Below are 22,384 nucleotides of genomic sequence, written 5' to 3' on the forward strand. Positions count from 1 at the left end.
TTTTGGCTATTGCTAAGAATATACCAAAGCGACTTAAGACGGGTTTTGTGCTCCAGGGTCCCGTATTAAATCTAAAATGTGTTTTAATGTCACTTTTGATGAGGAGTGCATTATCTTTGAATAATACCAGACTTTAAATGCACAATATTACCTGAAGTGTACTTGCAATAGTTCCACTTTAACACAATCAAATATGTAAAAAAAAAAAAAAATACGTTATTGCAATTTAGCAGTACACCAGTTTAGTATACTAAACCTACATTGGCAGGATATTTGATTAAGTACATAAATAGAAAAATGTATTTGTGGTACACATACATGCATTTCAAATACATACAGTATATTTATTTTTTCACTAGGGTAGTATGGCTTCCCCTTGTGTGTAGTACTCACTCATAGTCTGGTTTGGTCCGAGTGAACAGATCTTCGGTGTCATGCTCTGACAGATGCAGTTCCACATCTAGACCTGCACCACTGCTCACTAGCGCCCCCTGTATGCTCGCGCTGTACTGCTGCAGCCTCTTCCAGAGCTCATTATACAGCCTCAAGAGTTTGGGGTACTCTCCCTCCAGGGCCTGCTTCAGGAAGGTTGATGCTGAGAACAAAAGAAAAATAAACTGAGAACGGGATGAATTTAAAGAGAAGACGGCCATGTAGATAAATACATGTGTTGTGTCTTTGTCCTGATATTCACATTTTAGATGTGTTTTTTTAGCAGTGGCTTAAAACAGCTAAAAAGCATGCAAATGCATCAACGTTTATGATTACAAGGAATGCAACAACAAAAACTTAATTCTTCTGAATGATATGCAATGAAGTATTTTAATAGTTTTGATTTTATTATTTCGATTTCAATGCATTTTTTTTTTAAATCAGGGCTATGCATTGTTGTGAACACCATTTAATTAAACATTTTTGGCTGTGACAATGGCAAGCAGTGACTTGAAGCTACAAACCCTTTCTTAGTGCCTCAGTGAGCTGATTAAACTAAATCCCTCATCTCCAAACAATCTTACAATAACAATGTCGAATAAAGAGAATACACTTGGAAAAATGAGTCAAACGGATGGAACGGCATAAAAATGGATCTTTATTAATATGGTAATGACCCGACTTTACAGGTGATTAAACGCTTATTATGCAGATTGTTTCCTATGCAGATTGATTTGATGAATGCATAATTGAGTAGTTCAGTGGCGCAAGCATCGTAAACCGTTTCAATCATTGTTTCGCCATCACCCGAGCAAAGATGAGTCCTGGCAGCTCTACTCTACTGATGAAGTGCTGACTGTGAGCTCTAGCCATGTTCAGCTGACGCTACGTTTAGGATTTATCGCTTATAGTAAAGCTTACATTTCCTCACTTCATAAAACTGCCATGCAGCAGTGTTCAAACACAACCCATGACTGACAAGAAAATCCTTCCTCAGGGGAAGGTTATGAGGTGCATACAGAAACCAACAAATAAACGTGAGCGGTGGAATGGTTGAAAACGTGCATCTTGGTTGAACAAGTGTTAGTGACCTGCTCTATGAAAAGCAAAGAATTCTGGGAAGAGGCAGGGAGCCGTCTCGTATTTTAGGACTAGTATTTTATGAATCATTTATAAACAGATCTGGTTTGAAGGCTTGAGGAGCAGTGATGTCTCAAGACAGAGTCCACAACAATCGACCGGAGAACTAAAATGTTTTCTGATGGCTTCTAGGAGCTATCTTAACCTCGAACGTTCTCATCTTGTGAGAGTATTTTGGCGAGTTCCCTTAATAGATGTACAAGGTGAGTCCCCCCTAGAGTCTGGAGAATATAAAAGCAAGTTTGATTGAGAGGTTTCAAATCAGGCTTGATAAAGACTTGGAAGAGGGAGTAATGCACAAGCATTTGGATGAAGAAAGAAATGCAAAGGCTCTTATTTGCCTTCTATTGATCAGATGGAGTGAAGCACGAAGCATTAATTGAGGGGTGATAACACAGACGGGGATCAATAGAGCCAAGGCTAAAGTGACTCTGCAGGGAGGACGTGCTGCACGAGATCTTTAGCACACGTAATAAAAAGAGCACCAGTCGCGATCATGAGCCAGCGGTTTCTGTAACATTGAGGGTTTTTTGTTGTTGTAACACAACCACCAAAATGATGCATCAGTAAAGTTAGTAATGGATTTTACATTTACTTGTTCATCCTCTCGAGAAACCTGGAGTTAAGTGTCTAGATCAAGAGCACAATGGTCATCGGTCATGAAACATCCCTTCTGGGGGTTTAAAACCACAACCCAATGGCAAGTTCATGGGTTTGATTATCAAGGAAGGCATGGACAAACAAGCTGCTTTGGAGAAATTTGTCCGTCAAATGCACAAATGTTATTGTCATGGGCTTAAAAAAAACCCAGTTGATCTACAATCCGAAATACAAAACCTAGGTCTTCATGACAGATGGGTCCACTGTCCTAAAAGTAACGAGGTGAGTCTGTTTTGGGGTCTAATGAATCTCACATTTGAAAGTCTGCTTCCTTCATATTCCCTTGTGACCAAACACCTGCCTTGATTTATCCTGATAACACCATGAGATTGAGATCAGTGTAGAAATCAACATTTTGTGTCTGTATTATACGGGCTCTGTTAGTAGAGGAAAGGGTTAACAGTCAGTCTTCTCAAAAGCAGCTTTTGAAGAGTGTACGTGGGTAATGGAGTTTGAATCCGACTGCAGTGTGATGAAAAGAAAGCAAGAGCGGAGGAGACGAGAGAGACTGGGTGCGGGAGGGGAGCTTGTGTAACACACTCACACACAGAATGAACTTTTGAGATGCATGGAGGAGCACGGTCTTAAACCGAAACCTCAGACTGAGACTCACCAGCTGTGGCTTTCTGCAGCTCCTCGGAAAGCGTCTGAGTGACTGAACTCCAGAAGGTGTGCAAGATGTCAGGCTGCCCATCCTGATGAGAGTGAGAAAACGCATGAACTTTACCATAACACACACTGTGACACACACACAATAACATATATGCATTAACACACTATGCAAACAAAGCTGATATGACTGCTTTTAATGGCTCCAACCCACAACAAATCACAAAACTAATGTCCAGGTCACATTTCACCCCAAATAAAAACTAGAATCAAGTACATTTTAATTTTTGTAGGGGTTTTCTTACTCGTTTCACATGCAAAGGGGTCAGACCATAGGAGATTATTTACAAATAGTAACCTTAAAAGCTGTAGAGATTATTTTATTGTGCAAGAAATGTTGACTTGCAATAAAAGTGTACTTTTAATTGGGTAAAAAACTTGCTGTCACTCATTAGCAATCATTGACAGAATAATGACTGTCTGATCCTTTTGTGTATTTGTGTGTAAACAGGGAAGTATATGGGTCATATAATCTTTTGGAAATCATGACATAAATATGGTCTAATGATGGTGGACGTGTGCCATGATAAAAATCGAACCACTTCTCACTATGTGCATGTGTAAAAAGGCTGGAGTGTGTCAGGATCGGCCCAAATAAAGAGGCATTTCGTTTGTCTGATCTTCACCCTGTCAACCCAATGCTGAGCTGTTGAGGGACGAGTCAAACTTGATTATTTTGAAATATATTTTACATACAAAGAGAGATCAAATTAACTTTTACAGACCATTTAAACTTATTTACTAGCCAGAATCGTGTGTAACTTGAATAGACAGTCAATTTACAGACAACAAGATGCACAATGATTGTAGAAAGATTCATTTACGCAGGAGGAATGGGGTGAGCCAGAACTGATTCACAGCACCTGTGCACATCCACCTGCTCCGAATGTCCCTGCTGACTCACCGTGCATCAGCCTAAAGTAGTTTGCAGTGGCTTTACAGTAATATAAATTACTCTCTCATGACTCACAATTTCCAGCGCTACAAATTTGTGAATTCCCCAAAGAAAAAGAATTGACAAGATGAAGTATGGAGACTTCATAGTTAAATATATATATACACAGCAGGGTCCAGAAGTCTTAGACCTTATTGGCAGTCTTTAAGGTGAGACACTGCGGGCAAAAACACTGCTTTTTCAAGCACCTGTCAATTTTGAGATTTTGTGATCTAGTGATTTTTTAAACTAGTGGAAGGAAAACATCCAAAAGACACTGTTAAGTGTTTCCTTTATAGCACTTTATCTGTTTGTGTTAATAGATTTCTATTACAATACATATTTTTAAAGGCCGTTTTCTTGACAACTTGACATTTTTATTCCTGTCTATATTCTGAAGGTTTTTACAGAGGGATTTGTTCATATATAATTTCCTTGATTATATACAACATTTTATTCCCCCCAAAATTGTGAAAATATATTGTTTTCTGGCTGTTCAAAGTATTTTCTGAATTATGGAGTGACAAAAAAAGATGTGTACAGAATTCCCTCTGTAAAAACATTTGACTCTAATATGTCAAAAAAATTAAACAGAAAATTTGAAACTGACTTCATCTAGTGTTCAGATTTTTGTACTAGACATTTATGCAAATTAGCACATATTTCATTAAATAATGCCTCATTTGCATATTTAAACATAACATTTTTGAAAACTTGTAATACAAAAAATGTTTGCAATAATCAATGTTATCAATCAACTGGATAAGTAAGGTCTTAACTATTAGTTTTTTTTTTTTTGCCCTATTCACCTGCAGTGTCTCGCCTTAAATCTGGAAATAAACAGCAAGTAAAAAAAATAATAATAATTGGAACATTGAAAAAAATGACAAAGAAATGCATGTAAATTTGTGACGGAGTATGTGAACTCCATTGAACAAAAGGTCAAAAAAGGTCCATTAAAAGTTCCCAAGATGCTCTTTGGTGCATTATGAAATCAAGTCAGATAACATGAATCATCAGGTTTTGCACAAACTTGTAGTGTCCATGTTTAGTTTGTATAGTGGCATATAATGTGGCATGGTTTCAGTACGCCCATCAATATAATACAACCAATCTTGGCTTCTCTTTCTTTTTTCTCTAGTAAGTTTCATACATGCTCCAGTCCTTCAGCCAATTTCTTCTTTGTGATGTAGAGTCGTATTTCACATTGATGACACCTGAAGTGAACAAGAGAGGGCCAACCGTGAAGATGAACTCATGCCAGAGAGCCAGAAGGCTTGTTCGCTACATAAAAGCAGCTGGGAATCCAACGGGAAGGTCTGTTTTTACTTTTGTAACTGTTAAAGTGTAGCGGTTTGCAGGTTTTGCTTTCCGATGGGTGCCAGTGTGGGGGGTGTTTTCTTGCCACCGATAAAGGTGTGAGATTGTGGGAGTTTGAAAACAGCTTTCGAAGTGAAGGCAGAGAAAGAAAATAAATAAAAGGCATTCACCCACCTCTTCCAGGGAATCCGACAGCAGCTTTGTTGTGCTGTACACTGACTCCTGCACTGTTCCTATACTACATATATGTACCGTCTCCTGCATGCACCTCGTTAAACTGAAGGTTCAGAGGTGCTACAGAGCTTTTTACAGGCTTGTGAGGCTAAAGAAGTGGTACCTGTCCTGCAACACCTTTCACAGGGCCTTTTAATGTCGAGTGCCTCTTTTATCTACAGCTGACGGATCTCTCTCTCTGAGACACTGTCAGCTATTCTGCGTGGTTTCAATTTCAAGGTGTCCCTTTCTACCAAGAGTCATCGAGCTTTAAACAAAATGTGTGTTTCAGTCCATGAAGCATTCAATTTAAATCGGCACACAAAACTCTGTTCATCATGCTGTCATTATTTCTTACATATTCGAAAGAGAAAGGCCACCCTCACTCTCAAATCGAACTTTTTTTGCTTTTCCTTTCAGTTTTTTTTTTAACAAGAAAATAAAAAGGTCTATTGGAGAGCGAGAGATGGTGTTGCTATGGAAACATCCCCCCCCCTCCCAACACCATTCCCGCAGACCTCAATCTTCTGACCGAAAATCTCGATTTCCAAGCCGTTCAACTCATCTCCGCGAAACTGTTTACCGAGTGAAAACGGGTGGAATACCGACAGAGAGAGAGAGAAAACGACTGGGTTTGGACACAGACCTTTTATTTATTTTTCTCACAAATGCAAAACACAACTATGACTGTGTTCGGAAAGGAATACTAACATCCTGTGCGCTAGACTGTATGCAACAGAAAACATTAGCATGCAGTAGTATGCTATGTTGTTGTTGTTGATGCATGACTTCATTACGTTTAAAACAAATGGCTTGCGCTTATGAAATCGTATTACTATAAACTAATTCTGTCAGTTCAGCTAGACAATAAGTCAAGAAACAGATTTTGGCTGATATTGTCTTTGTTGCAGGGGTCAAGCGATGCAGTATTTCATGCAGTGTGCTCTACTTTGTATACTTATGCTACACTGTAAATATAAAAACGTTGAAGGAATCAATGCCATGACTATATGAAGAAAAAAAAAAAACGTGCATGCATTGATGCGCTTTAAATTATATCTAAATTATAAAACTATTAAGGACACATTTTAATTGGAATATAAAAATGCATGTTTAAAATTTGCATGATGTGCACAGTATACACACAGATCATATAATGCAAGTAGTATGCAATTCCAAATATATCCATGTTACAGTTTTGCATCAGATAACTTGAAATCTATGCCCACATTAGCTTTGCTGGTTATGGTTGAAGCAAATGCGTCGCTCAAGGCCAGCTCTAATTCCCAGCATTATATGCTGTCTTTGAAATCCATCTGTGAAGTCTTACCACCCCTTCCTAAACTGTTCTGATCTCACAGTTTAGCCTTTCATTTGGCAGAAAATAGCACCTTAATTACCGGCTGCAATTAGCCAAATTTGCCACTGAAGGAATCGAGAGCCACGGATGTCTGTGATACCAAAGGGGAAACGCACTGCATATGCCTTTGCAAACACTGTTTTTCACCAACACACTCCTGCTAGTTCACAAAATCACCCAGAGCCAAATGGAGAATGTAGATAAAATTGTCCCATCACTGTCTGACTGAAATTGTGTGATGGATATATACGTGTGTATGCATGTGGGGTAGATAACCTTGTCACAGAGGGGCCAGCCACCTGCAGACACCAATTAGGATGTCATTTACTGCTAATGTGCCAGCAGCAAGTGAACCAGCAGGGGCTATGCAGGCAGGTCCGTCAAAGGCAAGGGCAACACACAAAAATCCTTTGTAATAAATCACTACACATCAAGGACGGACTCATGGACTTCACTCATGGGATACGCACAATATCGACACACAACTTTCCAGTCCGACTTTACAAACAAAATTTAACTGCACACACACACACTACATCATATATTCCATCTCACCTTGATAATCTCATCAATAAAGCAGACATGAGACACCGGGTCCCTCTTTTTGGTTAGAACCTTCTGTAGATGTTGCACCTGTTCAGGAACATAGAAGAAACTTTATCCATTATATCCAAGGACCCTATTCAAGCATGATCTAAATTCAACACTTGGCTTTAAAAAATAGGTAAAATTGATACTGCACCCATGAAAAAATTCTATTAACAAGTTTTAAAATCATGCACTTAAATAATGCATCATGCACATGCATTAATCTATTTTTCTTCACCAACAATATATGTTCAGAAGCAGCTAATGCATTAAGCTTTGAAAGCTGCTAAGTAATGCATGGACTTGAACAGCTTGTATGAGTGGAGAAGAGTGACAGCAATCTCCTTTCCCCACTCAAGCATCCTCACTTCACCATTAGTGTCAAAAAGTTAATTCCGGATCTTAAGTCAAGCTCAATATTTTGTGGCTTTACAAGTGAACACCAGACAAAGTGGGTCATGGTGGGAACAAAACCATCTACTGTTGTCGTGCCTAATGACATTAACAGTTTCATAATAGTAACGTCTGTGTGAGTTTGATGACTTGTGCATACCTGACCACACGCTGCACAGATCTGGTCCATTAGTTTCTCTAAATTTGTCCAAAGGGCAGCTCGAAATGCAGCGGTGTTCCCTGGAGTGGGCATGATGGCTCTGCCAGGGGCACCTAAACACAGCAGACACGAGGGAGAGGAACACATTAAAACACAATGCAGAATCAGCAAGCAAGCCACAAATGCAGTAAACAACAAAACCTCTGGTGCTGGCAGGTTGAGTAAGGACTTTAATGTCCAGGGCATTGACAACATTCTCCTGCACAGATGTCCTGTATCCATCCACCACACTTCTTATGGTCTCTCTCAGATTGCCGAGGTTGTAAAACACCTGTAGGGCTGTCCCCACCTGAGACGGATTCTGTGGAATAAACAATAAAGAAACATAGGTAACACTTTATAATAACTGCACACTATTAATCATTAATTAAGCATTAGTAAACAGATCATTCATAATTTAAAAAGCATTAATAGACAGTAATAAGCAGTTTATAAATACAGATATAAATGCTTTATTCTTGATTTAAAAGCATATCTATAATGTGTTTAATAATTGTATTTTCATACTTTATTCATGATCAATTTATCATTTCTCAATGAAGTATAGCATTATTTACAAACCAGTTATTTAGGAGTTGCCAGTGATTCATAAGATCACAAGAAATGTAGTAAATTCAGGTAGTTATAAAGCATTTAGTAGTGGTCAGTTAACTATTTATGTGAGCTCATCTAAAGTGAGGACTAGTTATGCCTTGTAAAGCGTTTATAAAGGATATTTAAAGGCTCGGTTATCTTCTAAACAAAAACAGAAACACAGTGATACAGAACATAGAAATATTAACAGCCTTTAAATCTCATTTGTAAAAGCTTTACAATGCATAAATAGTCCTCACTTTAGATGAGCGCACAAAAATAGTTAACTAACAACTACATATGTTTTATAACTACCTGAATTAACCCTGAATTACAGTAGAAATACATGTTAATAAACCATTTATTAACACTTTAGTTTATAACTATAGCTTATTAATCATTTACTTACAATTTCTAAGTGATCTTATGAACCACTGACAACTCCTTAATAACTGGTGTGTAAATAATGCTATACTTAATTTAGAAATGATAAATTGATCATTAATAAAGTATGAAAAAACAATAATAAAATACATTATAGATATGCTTTTAAATCAGGTATAAAGCATTTATATCTGTATTTATAAACTGCTTATAAATGTTTATTAATGCTTTATAAATGATTAACTTTTTCCTAATTCTTAACTAATGATTAATAGCATGCAGTTATTATAAAGTGTTACCGAAATGTATAACAAAGAAAAAACACTATGACATTCAATGTACTACAAGTTTAACATGAATGGTTTAAACAAGTGGCCTAAACGGAATCAAGGTTATATGTTGAATAAGTTTGCCATTATTGTGTAATGTTCTCCTCTTCTGTAATACATAATCTCCCAGTTAAGATTTCGCTTCACCAGAAATGTTCATTCGTTTCATGTGTTCTCTGGATTTGAATGAGTTACATAATATTTGAGTAGAATTAATGTGGGAAGCAGGCCATTGACACACAGGAATCTAAACACATTTACATTTTCTTCTTCTACACCCGAGACTAGTCTTCTCCACGTGAGGGGAACACAGACTGTGAGCAGACTGATTGACGTCACTGCGCTCAACACATGTAAGGAAAGTAGGTCAAATTCAGATTCTTTAAATTCAACTGTCTCAGCTAAGCTGTGACTACAGGACATTGGAGTTTAAAACGCAAAACAGGAATCTCTCCAACGCTGCATTCAAAGCAGCTTCTCTGATCCTGCCTTTAATTTAATCTCCCATGGATGAAAGCACCAATCATTACAACCGATTCAAGACCCCGTCCAACTTTAATCTAATCCCAGTGGATCAAAGATGATCAGGTGCAGTCGCTTTCCAAAACGGTACATGGAAAACTGCAGGTGATTGAATATATATGCAACAGATGTCTTTAAAAAAAATAATGAGAGAACGTGATAATTCAGTAAATGTACCCTTCTTGTCTCTATGTGCTTGACTAATGGGGAACAGATTGAGTGTAATAGGCAGGAGTGGTAGGATAAAGCCATCAGTGGTGGCTAAGTACTTTGCTGCAATCAAGCGCTAATCACGCAAATGATGGACGCAAATTGCTTCCTTCATGCGGTCTTCAGGTCCACTTGAAGTGAAGGCTAAATCTGAGGACAGGGCTGCTACAGCTTCTATATGCTCTGAATTTCAACACCGATCAAGAGAAATCTGCCGAAATGTGAAATAGGTTCCTATTGTAACATTCTAAACAACAACAAAAAGATTGGGCAACATGGATGTTTAGGATGAAACTTATTTTTTTTTTTAAAAGTCAATTAGATTGAAACACTTAATGCACTGCAACACTGTAAAACCAAAGGGAGTCACTGACTATAGTAAGTACAAGAAGAAACGGCGATCCCTTGTGACCTCATTACAGGTGTTGGTGAGGGTCCATTCCCATTTCTGATACACTAGTGGCTGCGTTGATTTTGTTGCTACTTAAGATCTTAGGAAGTAAGACCGAATGTGGAAAAACTGTCCATGCACTTGTGCCTATTTGCCAATTTCATCTTACCTGCTGCAGGGTCATAAGACACTGAAGCACATTTTGAGATTTTATGCACCATGACAATAGCATGTGTGAGTATGAGAGTTTCAGACACATTTTTTTTTAATGCAGCCAGATTCAATCTGTAAAAATTTGTCCATCGACATGTGGCATTTAATATGTATTGTTGTTGAAAAATACTTTGGTATAATTGTTTTATCTATACTGCTCAGCCGTAGCTAATCACACACAAACTGAGCTAAAACTGGCTGCTGTCCAGCAGCATATATCATATGTTGCCACTAATGCAACAGTGAGTGTAGTTGTCAAAGAACAGATCTGAATCAGACAAAGAAAAACAGAGGACTGGGAGAGACCTAATTGCTTGCAGCAGGTTCACTCGCAGCATGTAATGCGCTAGCCCTCATTTACCCTGAACTGTGGAGGGATAATGGTTTAGCAGGGACATGCACAGTCACTGTGGAGATGGATTTGATCAGCTCAGTGCAAACCGGTGACCCAGGATGGCTAGCTGCCAACTGCCGTGAATGAGGTGTTTTCACATTACTCACATCCAGGCAAGCACTACGCTTTTGTTCCCAGAATTAGCTGGAACAGGTGGCCAACGATCGCTTTCTTTACCGGCAAGAGAGAAAAAAACATTTTGGCTAATGCTATTAAGCTCAAACTGCAAAAAGGGACCATTTTTTGATTTTGAGTTAGCCATCACTGGGAAGGTGAAATGCAACTAAAAATACAACTCGGTTCCATGTTGATTAGATTGGCTTGCATGTTGTGGGCTATTGTTGCATCGAGTGGGAAATCTTATACAGCGTGTTTAGTTTTGTCAGTGCTGGTTTCACTCCATCCACGTGAAACTCATTCTGTCCAAGGGATCGCATGAACTTGTGTATGGTGTAGCACTCTTTCTTGGGAGAATTACATTTCATACGGGAATAAATATGTTTCTATCAGATAACAGGTGAAGGTTAGAAAAGGTCTTGTTCATCTACCATAATGCAGAACCAATCCAATGCAGATTCTTACACAACTGCAAAAGCCAGGTGGCATGCCTGGCGAACACATCACTGTATCTGAAGATCATATGTAGAAGGAGGTTTGAGATGTGCCAATGCTATTTTTTCCCATCGTGAGATTTAAGGCGTTTCTCCAAGGGAACGTAGGAGACAAAATGCATGTGAAAAAGCATCTTACTGCTTGCTGTATTTGCTCTTTGATGGCACTGGTAACTTTCATATTCATCTCAAGAGAACAAAAAGCTGATGTATTCGTATTTAACCTGGTGGAAGAAACTGGGTCACATAAGATAAACAAGATGGGGTGGGATGCTAAGGACGAGATGTGGTGGATCATCCTTGGGTCACTATCACAGTTCTACCTTCCTCCATCATGGGCCTGTAATAACCTCCATTACAGACGCTGTGTGGGGGCTTGATTTAATTCTCCCCTGCTTGGTAGAATTCAATTCGGTCAACCGTTTTGCATGAATGCTTCACGTAGATGTCTTTTTTCTAGAGAAACCACAAAGGAAAAAAAAATACAAACCCCGAAAAGGGAACTTCCAACGAAGACCTCAACAGGAAAACCGTGAGAGTTTCCCGATCACGTAGAGCGCAGGGCCTTACGAGGAAAAACAACAGTCATTTCCAGCCAATTGCTTCCTGTCATAAAAACACCTGGTCACCACGCCAGTGTCATTAGCTTCTGGCTGTGTTTGTTGTGTCACCATATGGAAGATGTTTGTCTACCAACAAATAGCTGAATGATAGATGACACCAGGGGTCTTTGCTCACATATGGTGCCCAGGTAATTCCACAATGAGAAAATACTGAGAAATGGGAAAACAATGAGAAAATACTGCATAGCTCAAATGACCCAGCACAATATGGGGATTACACGAGTTATATGGATGATTCAGGGACATATATTTTTCCCTCTAGTCATTCCTAATCCAAAAACAACAGCAAACATGACCAATGCCATCCTATAGGAACATACAGAGTTCACTGGCTCACACTTAAAGTGTTATGGTCATGCAAGAGTAATCCTGAAGAATAGAGAGAGGGCGAAAGAGAGACTTTGAGCGTCAAGAAAAAGTGAAAAGATGATGGATCACTCAGACATCCATTTACGTGTTTCACAGCAACCCAAAAACACATACGATGAAGACCGATTAAAGCCTTTTAAGGCGCACTTGGTAAATGTCAGCCCAATGGCAGACCAGGAAGAAATGAACTCAATTTGGGAGAGAACTGATGACCGTGTTAAGGAGAAAGGTGAAAGATGAGGTGTGCTCCGCATAACTAATGAGAGAGAACATCTTCAGTGATGATTTTCACCGGCATTAAAAATAAATTAACTCCGCTCATTTATTCATTTTTTAACACGAGGTTAAATGCATCTTGTATCGAGTCATTTCTTTAAATGTCAAAACATAAGTCAAATCCGATGAACATAATTTAGTGATCCGTCTAAGTGTTTTTAGGAATGGAAATACATGTGCCCTTATGTCTTTGTTCAGTACTAAATCATTAAATGAAATCCAGAGTGCAGGTTCACCTACTGAAAAAAAGATGGACATGCAGAACTATGAATAAAATATCTATTCAATCTTGTGAAAGCAGAAAACAGGTTTCTGTTCAGGTGAAAACACTTGCGGTTCACCTATTTTGTCATCCACCAAGTCAAAATCTTAGTCTGATCAAAGGTGCTTGAATGGTGCTGGAATAGTGTTATTAGCAAACCATGCAAATAGCATGTTTCTTGATATTAGCAGGATACCTTTTCATGGCACCACGTTATATAAACGTCAGTAAACATCAATGATAATCAGTCAGTATCATGGTAGATACCATCACTGAGCAAGTGCAAGAGGACTAGTAATCAAAAGCTTCGCTCAGTGACACTGCTGCATCTTTGTGCTTTTAACCTTTGTGAGACTTTTTTTAATTGTGAAGAACAGACACCAGGCAGAAGGGATGTTAAAAAGCATGTGCATACGGTCTCCCTGGTAACAGTAATTTGTCAGGTGGGTGCAAGGCAGTAACGTGTTACTGATGGGTAATGGGCGAGAGAAGTCGACGTGGGAGAACGAGGAGCGCTAATCAGCACACATGGGAGCAGTCGCTGACAGGTCTCTGATCTGAAACAGTGCTAGCAATACTCTTTCAATATACACCATACACAACCCTACTGAAGAAGCGAGCTTTAATCCAGTCTACAGTGGCTTGTTGGTCGTAGCTGGCACAGCAGATGAGGTCTTGGTTCAAAACATTGCTTTTTTTGATTGGATGTTAAGATGTGGGCGTGGCAGTCGAAAATGGAGATAAACAAACATGAGTTTGCGGGGTTTAGGGCTAAATGACTGGAGAAGCCCTTCGTATGTCACCAGAGAAAAGCCTCTTTTTTCACTGGAAGATCCCATTATGACATTTTATTTGAGTATTATGAGGTCAAAACATTTATTTCTAAAACTTTTACATTTGAACAGATGAGGCTTTTTAAGTTAGCTTTTGCTTGATTATCTTAGTTTTTACTTTTTTGGTACTATTGTTATTCTTATATTGCTTATAAAACGCCATGAGAAGCTTACGGTTTAAGTTATTCATTATTGCCGTATTTTTCGGACTATAAGTCGCACCTGAGTATAAGTCGCATCAGTTCAAAAATACGTCATGATGAGGAAAAAAAACATATATAAGTCGCACTGGACTATAAGTCGCATTTATTTAGAACCAAGAGAAAACATTACCGTCCCCAGCCACCAGAGGGCGCTCTATGTCTTCAGTGTAGACTACAGGAGAACTGAGCAGCATAGAGCGCCCTCTGGCGGCTGGAGACGGTAATGTTTTCTCTTGGTTCATTTCTCTTGGTTCATGTCAAATTAATTTTGCTAAATTAGTCGCACCTGACTATAAGTCGCAGGACGAGCCAAACTATGAAAAAAAGTACGACTTATAGTCCGGAAAATACGGTATTATTATTATTATAAAATAAACATTATTAGTATTATCAGCTGTTTGACTTGAAACATGCATTTAGAAAACAGACAGGGTAAATTTGTATTTCCCTGCCGACTTTAAATGTGCTTTCTTCAGCAGTGTGATTCTATCCGTATTACGTTTCCTCCAGGATATCACTTATGGAAATGCATGAAGAAAAAAGGTATATGGAGCAAAGTATGCCTACAGTAAGTATATATGTGTAGTATGATCATTTGAAACCGGCATTTTGTCTTCTTCCCTCTGACAGAGCCGTGTGAAGACAAAAGCATCCACACCTGCTTACTGCTTGTCAGTTATATGAGCAATCCAGCGCATCTATATCCCATCTTCATGGTCTTAAGAGAGCAAACAGAGAATGAATGTGAGAGAGCAACTGAGATGTTATGTTTGAAGTGAGTGAGGCGGCGAAGGAAAGGGAGGCATAAAGCTTCAGGAAAAAAAGGTGGAAAAAGAAAAAAGATAGGAAAAAAGACACAAAAGGAATAACGTCACTCCTTAGCAGCTTCAAATCCCTTAGAGACATTCCTTTTGATGTAAAGGTTACTCAAACACATGACTCAAGAAATGGATGAACCGTGAATATCAGGGGGTGACTGGGTAACCTTATCAGTGACCACCACAATTTGAGCCCAATGGAAAACAGGAGCAAATGAGTGAAGATTTGAATAGAGTGCAACAGAGACATACACTTTCTTTGTGACCTTGGCATTTCCCCCATTCATGTTCTCCACAGGCATTGAAAAAAATCCATAAAGTAAAACAGCAAAATCAACCAGCTCATTATAAACTTTTATTTGAAGCAAAATGTGTTCTTTTATAAAGAAATGATCTGCTTGATGCACCCAAAGCATTGTAAATAGCAAAGCATAAAAGAATAGTGCTGTTTATGGTACTACAAACTATTGACTTGCTACTTTTTTTTTTCCTTGTTTGGAACAAGAAAGAAAGCTGTCATTTCCATATCTGACAAACCTGTCCTTATATATATATATATATATACAAACACAGCTGAATCCGTCAGGCTCTCACCATAAAGACCCATCTGTCACATAACAACCCAAAGCCTCTTGCAATATTAGACAGATCAGTGTAGCTCTGTTTTTCTGTTGAAATCTCTATTTTACCATCATTCTTTGTTGTTTAAACTGCTAAATTATAACTTTAAGGGTTAGTTCAACCAAAAATGTTGCTGCGCTTTACTCACCATCGAGGCATCCTAGGTGTATATAAGTTTTAAGTTTAAATACTGTCTTTGATCTTTCAAGCTCTATTATTGCAGTCGGGGTGTTGCATTGCTTTAGACCAATAAACAAAAACAAACTAGTCTCTTCTTGGCTTATATCGAATCCTACGACATTCTTCTTTACAAATCCTCGTTTTGTATTTCTAATTCTTGACCACTGTTTTGTTTTGAAGTGACGCACGCACAACACTGACCTCATGAGTTATTTCCCCTGGAACTGAAGCTAGATTCAAAAACACATCGATTCTCTACAGGAGGCCTTAGTTCGCCCCCACCCGGAGCCATGTGAGACACTTTTTTTATGGATGGTCACTTTTTATTTAACTTCTTTTGGACTGAAGCGATGTAACACCTGCTGACTGCAACGATACAGCTGAAAGAAAGACAATTTCTAATACAACTCTGACTGGATTCATCTGAAAGATAAGTACGCATTATATGACCCCTTTAATTGAGGATAGTAAGAATATGAGGGGCCTTATACCAAATGCCTTTGAGTCCTGCTATTCACGTATAACAATAATGCAGCAACAAGCTAAACTGTGTGCTAATAAGACATTTCTAAATGATTACAACCCTCTTATGCACAGTTTGAGTCATGCATCAAGTTCAGCCCTGAAGGAACAATAAAAAAATGCTATTATCAAATTATTAGTGACAGGGCTAGCACATTAGTAATTGCAGGAGATTGTCTATAAATAATCATGCATGGGTGAAAGGTATTTATTTATATGGAAAGAGGTAAAATTGCTATGTGGTATAGCAGAGAAAGAAAAGAAGCATTGAACTGATTTCACTTCACGTTCTTGTCAGTATTTGTTTGGCCCAAGGCGTATAACATATTTTGTTGGGTCTTTTTAGCAGCGATTGAGAGAAAATTCCATTACATGCCACAGATACATGGCTCGATTAGGCTGCGGATGACCAAAAATGCATTCCACCAAGACAATGGACAAAGCTAAACAGATCAGACAGAATGCACAAATAGAGGGAAATGAAAGTCATTTCAATCCCAAAAAAAATAATAATAATTTACGTAAATCCTGACAAACATTCAGAAGAAAAAAAAAGAGCAATAGCATATCAGAACTGTTTGGTAAAATGACTAATAATGTGTACCAATTGATTGTGGCAATGATGACTACTGTATATCTGCACCTTATATCAACAAAACACAAATCTATGTGAGACAACCATCACACGCACTCTTGACCTCTTGAAATGGACAAGGGTGACGTGATGTTTAAAGGATGCATGATCAATGTTCTGCTGGGGCTGCTTATGTAATACACAGTTACTCATGGAGGGGCAAGAAGCACATCTATCTGTCAAAAGCAGCGGTGACTCAGTTAAAACCCAGACTCATTCGTCCCCTTTTGTCAATACTCTTCCAATGCAGGCAGTGCCTCATCTATTATGTGGATGAACCACACTCCTGTGGTTTCACTAGTTATGTCTGCAGCAGGTCAGTTTTTTCCTAGGTTTATGACTGTTTTTTTGATTGTGCATGAACCTGGTCACATGATTTTCAAACCATGCTACATACTAGCTTTTAATATCTCGTATATGTATATGGAAACTTTTTTTATTCTAATAAATGTGTGAATGCCTGAACGCAGGCATCAGATAAAAACATAAAACCACAACGCAGGATCCTCTCTTCACTAACTTCACTTTTTTCAATATTTTTGCTCAGTGTCTTTTAATCAACTGTTGTTTTGTCAATTTTTTGTGAATTTATTAAGTCAGTTATTCTCAGACTCACGTGGGTTATTATTTCAAAACTGGACAAACTTAATTTTGTGAGATGTTTTGCTTCTCAAGTCTTTTTCTTTAAAACAAGTGACACTTAGTTTGCTATCTAATGCAGTGACATTTTAGGGTCACAGTGGATGGAGAGAGTGTCATTTGTTCTCTTCTGTAACAGAGAAGGCTGCATTAATGTCCATTCCTCTACGAGCATGTGAAACGGGACACTGGCCCGTGAGTACTCTGCTTTTCTGGCTCAGGAAGACAGGAGCCAAGACGAGTAGTAATTTATATATGTGTCTGTGGACATCCACACAGTGAATTTTGAGCCCTTTGTGACCATAGCATGCATTTCCAGCTCTGACCACACACACACTCACACTCTCACACAATCACACACTCACACTCTCTCTCACACACTCACACTCTCTCTCTCTCTCACACTCACACTCTCACTCTCACTCTCTCTCTCACTCTCTCTCTCGCTCTCTCTCGCTCTCTCTCGCTCTCGCTCGCTCTCGCTCGCTCTCGCTCGCTCTCGCTCGCTCTCTCTCGCTCTCTCTCGCTCACACTCTCTCACACTCTCTCTCACACTCTCTCACACTCTCTCTCACACTCTCTCTCACACTCTCTCTCACACTCTCTCTCACACTCTCTCTCACACTCACACTCTCACACTCACACTCTCACACACTCACACTCTCACACACTCACACTCTCTCTCTCACACTCTCTCGCTCTCTCTCTCTCACACTCTCTCACACTCTCTCACACTCTCTCACACACTCTCTGTCACACTCTCACTCTCTCACACACTCACACTCTCTCACACACTCACACTCTCTCGCTCTCTCTCTCTCACACTCTCTCACACTCTCTCACACTCTCTCTAACACTCTCTCTCACACTCTCTCTCACACTCACACTCACACTCACACTCTCACTCTCTCACACACTCACACTCTCTCTCACACTCACACTCTCTCTCACACTCACACTCTCACTCTCTCACACACTCACACTCTCTCTCACACACTCACACTCTCTCTCACACACTCACACTCTCACTCTCACACTCACACTCTCTCTCACACTCACACTCTCTCTCACACACTCACACTCTCTCTCACACACTCACACTCTCTCTCACACACTCACACTCTCTCACACACTCTCTCACACACTCACACTCTCTCTCACACTCTCTCAAACTCTCACTCTCTCTCTCTCTCACACACTCACACTCTCACTCTCTCACACTCTCTCACACTCATACACTCTCTCTCACACTCTCTCACACTCATACACTCTCTCTCACACTCTCTCACACTCATACACTCTCTCTCACACACTCACACTCTCACACTCACTCACACTCACACTCTCACACACACCCACCTCAGTGACCTCCAGCCAATGTTTGCTGAGTCAGCAAAAACCTTCACTGTGGTCATTAGAATCCACTTCCAAAACCTCATACCCTCATCCACATCAAAAAAAAAAAAAAAAAAAAGAGGGGGTGTGCATGATTTCTCATCAATCCCTCCAAAGTGTCACCTCTTTCGACCTTCTGTGTAAAACACCTCTCTTAAGCAGCTGATATAAATGTATAAGCAGATAAATAAAAACATACTTGAATCAAGGTGGATAAAATATTTAACAGACCTCCTTTTCTCTCACCACATCTGAAATTAATGTGCAGATACAGGCTACACTTTCTGTTCTGGCTCCCTGCACGTCAATGTCTAATACTGACCTTCAAACACACTCTCCTTTCAAGTGCCCTTCTGACAATATGGCAGTGAATCAGACAGCTGATGCTTTCAACACAGGAGGGCACTGATATAAAGTACCACTCTTCTGTATGCTTTTAATGACATTTAGAGGAGAAAAATACACTAAGCACCATGTCACTATGCACCAAAAAGCAATTAAGAGCAGATGATTCCCTCCAAACGTATACGATTTCAAAGAAAATGTTAAACAGCTCCTGCAGCTTTAAGATGATTAGTCAGATTATGGTTTTATTTTTGTTCTTCAAAAATTAATTACAGGTAATCTTAAGATTACCTATACACACACACACACACACACAAAGGTTTGGGATCTGTAAGATTTGTAACGTTTTTTTTTCAAGAAGTCTCTTCTGCTCATCAATGCTACATTTATTTGATCAAAAATCCAGAAAAAAACAGTAATATTGTAAAATATTAATACAATTTAAAATAATGTTTTCCATTTTAATTTACGTTAAAGGATAATTTATTCCTGTGATGCAAAGCTAAATTTTCATCAGCATCATTACTCCAGTCTTCGGTGTAACATGATCCTTCAGAAATCATTCTTAAATGCTGATTTATTATCAATATTGGAAACTTTTTTTTTCCCGATTATATATAATCTTATATATAATTAACATATATAATAATATTATATATAATTAACACATATATATATATATACATATATATATATACATATATATATATATAAATATAATATAAACATATATTATATAATATAATATAATATAAACATATATTTTTATATTATATTCAAAAAAGGAATGATGCTGTTGAAAAGTCAGCTTTTCATCACAGGAATAAATTATATTTTAAAGTATATTAAACTAGAAAACCATTACTTTAAATTGCAAGAATTTTTCACAATATTACTGTTTTTTCTGTATTTTTGGACAAATAAATGCAGCCTTGATGAACAGAAGAGACTTCTTTAAAACACAAAAATCTTACTGACTTTTAACAGCAGTGTATATATAGATACAGATATCAGAAGAAAGGTTATATTTTAATTTACAATACATATCAAATCAATGAAAAAGAAAAAGAAACTGTTTACAGTAATGCACTTACAAATAAAGTCAAGGCAAAGAACTGTACAGGAGTAAATGTTAAAACAGACTAACTTCAAAAAGTAATGTTATGTGGCTTCTAACTACCGTAAACATGCAAGAAAACAACTTGAAATGTTGTTGAATCTCTATTTACACTGTAAGTGCATTACTGGAAACACCACTGTCGCTCTTACAACCCGAGGAATGAGATGTTATAGATGCTGTTGCATTGAACACAGAACAGTTCCATTAAAACACATTAAAAGATTTGAGATGTCTTGGTTAAAATTCACAATCTAAAAGAAAAATTCCTCTTTTTTTTGTTGTTTAGACTAATAGAGTGAAGAGAAGAGGACCATCTCTCCACTTGAGCTAAGGAATAGCGGCTTATGTAACCCACACATTTCTAAATATACTGACGCAGGACTGTTCGTGGAGGAGTGGAGTGAACTACATGATAAGATCCAGAACAACAAATACATGAACAGAGGTCAGGGGGCTCTCGCATCGCTCGGTTTTATAATGAGATGCTAATAGGGCAAGAATGTGTTGTAGGGAGACCGCAGAGAAGGAATTTGTTAGAGATGCATGGGATTGAGGACAGAGAATGAACTATAGGATTTCTGGTCCTTGAAAAAGAGGACCAGAAATCATAAGCAGAAGTAGAATACAGCCGGAAAGGCACTGGGAGGCTTATTTTAGCAAGCAGTCAGCAATGGAAACCATTAAAGATGCAGGAACAAACAAAACCTGACTGGACCAGGTCAGCTATGGGTTGTTCATCTCCTATATTCCCTGAACAGTCATGCTTTCAAAGACAACTGAAGGCCCATGAGAGATGCATGAAGCAATCAATTTTTGACCTTGTAGCCAGTATTTCAACAGTCTTGTCATCTCCAACTGGAGCTCTGCATTGATTTGCTCCATAAACCGTGCTGAAAAATTAAACTGTCAATCAAAAGGGAAAACAAAATAGAGATGCAATAAGCAAAACATAAAAAGGGCCATGGCAGCTGCATTCATTTGATGATATGCAGGCATTTTAAATAGACATTTATTGAAAAACGGACATCTTTCAGCCTCTGAGACGGCTCCATGTGACAGCTGAGTTTCTGAAATGTGACTGGACGGTTCAGTGTGAAGCCTGTGTGTCTGTAGACGGGAGAGAAGGCCAGTGCGGCCCATCTGCTGTGTGTGAGTGCATCGTGTGACAGAGAAACACGCTGAGGGAGAGATGGAGAGAGATACTGTGCACGCTTCATCCGGTTGAAGTTATAGGTCAGAAATGAATTATCAATTACATTTTAAATGCAACTACATGAACGCATATCAAACCACAGAAACCCGATTCCATTCATGGTTGTGTTTTGAAATGTGTTGGACCACAATTCATAAAACACTGGTGTTGGAGAATTTTGAAATTGCAGTTGAAGCAGTTAGTTCACTCCCAGAGTAAAACCAGCATCTATAAAAATCAAACCAAATCTTTTTAAAAAGTAGTTCGCTGTGCTACAAGCTAAACAAGTGGCTGACTACTTAGAAAGCTTTTTCAAAATGCGGTCAAGTCCTGCAACAATTTGTCCTTGGTTTCTCCCTGACACTGTTTTATTCTTACCTGAATTTCCATGCCCTGCTCCAGTAACCGTTTGGCTTGGTTCTCCACCTCCAGACGAGCTCGGCTGATGAACAGCAGGTCATTTTCGATGACGTCAATACCTGACAGATCAACACCTTGGGACAGGTAATCTGCAAGAAATGGAGAAACACATTTCTATTGTTGGTTTCTGAGATTTTTAAAGCATTGTTGTTGTTTAAAACTTCCATATACATTAAAATCCAATGGACAAGTCATTTACAAGACCTTTTTTGTTTTGTTTTTCATGAACATGGGCAGTCATATGTTCATGTGATAGATAACGTGTCATATGGAGGACGAGTGTGTTTGCACACCCCTAGGAACACGTTTGAGCCGTTAGCATGCAAACCGTTTTTTTTTTCACAAATGTCTGCACTAAGCAGGAGGTCTGGAAGCC

The 22,384-nt window shown here is 38.6% G+C and overlaps 1 protein-coding gene across 1 annotated transcript in view; it reads right to left on the reverse strand.

Annotated features, from left to right (window-relative positions):
• Positions 1 to 368: 368 nt before the first annotated feature.
• LOC113047882 (conserved oligomeric Golgi complex subunit 5-like) overlaps positions 369 to 22,384 on the reverse strand; it is a 42,920-nt gene continuing 20,904 nt past the window's right edge. Inside the window, exons 7-12 of the mRNA XM_026209231.1 lie at positions 21,967 to 22,097; positions 8,071 to 8,230; positions 7,870 to 7,982; positions 7,284 to 7,361; positions 2,846 to 2,927; positions 369 to 595 (exon numbers count right to left, since the gene is read on the reverse strand). Coding sequence (XP_026065016.1) covers positions 390 to 595; positions 2,846 to 2,927; positions 7,284 to 7,361; positions 7,870 to 7,982; positions 8,071 to 8,230; positions 21,967 to 22,097 — 770 coding nt within the window. The 3' untranslated portion in view covers positions 369 to 389. The remainder of the gene's footprint in view (positions 596 to 2,845; positions 2,928 to 7,283; positions 7,362 to 7,869; positions 7,983 to 8,070; positions 8,231 to 21,966; positions 22,098 to 22,384) is intronic.

Source organism: Carassius auratus, chromosome 29, assembly GCF_003368295.1.
Source record: "Carassius auratus strain Wakin chromosome 29, ASM336829v1, whole genome shotgun sequence".
Taxonomy (NCBI): domain Eukaryota; kingdom Metazoa; phylum Chordata; class Actinopteri; order Cypriniformes; family Cyprinidae; genus Carassius; species Carassius auratus.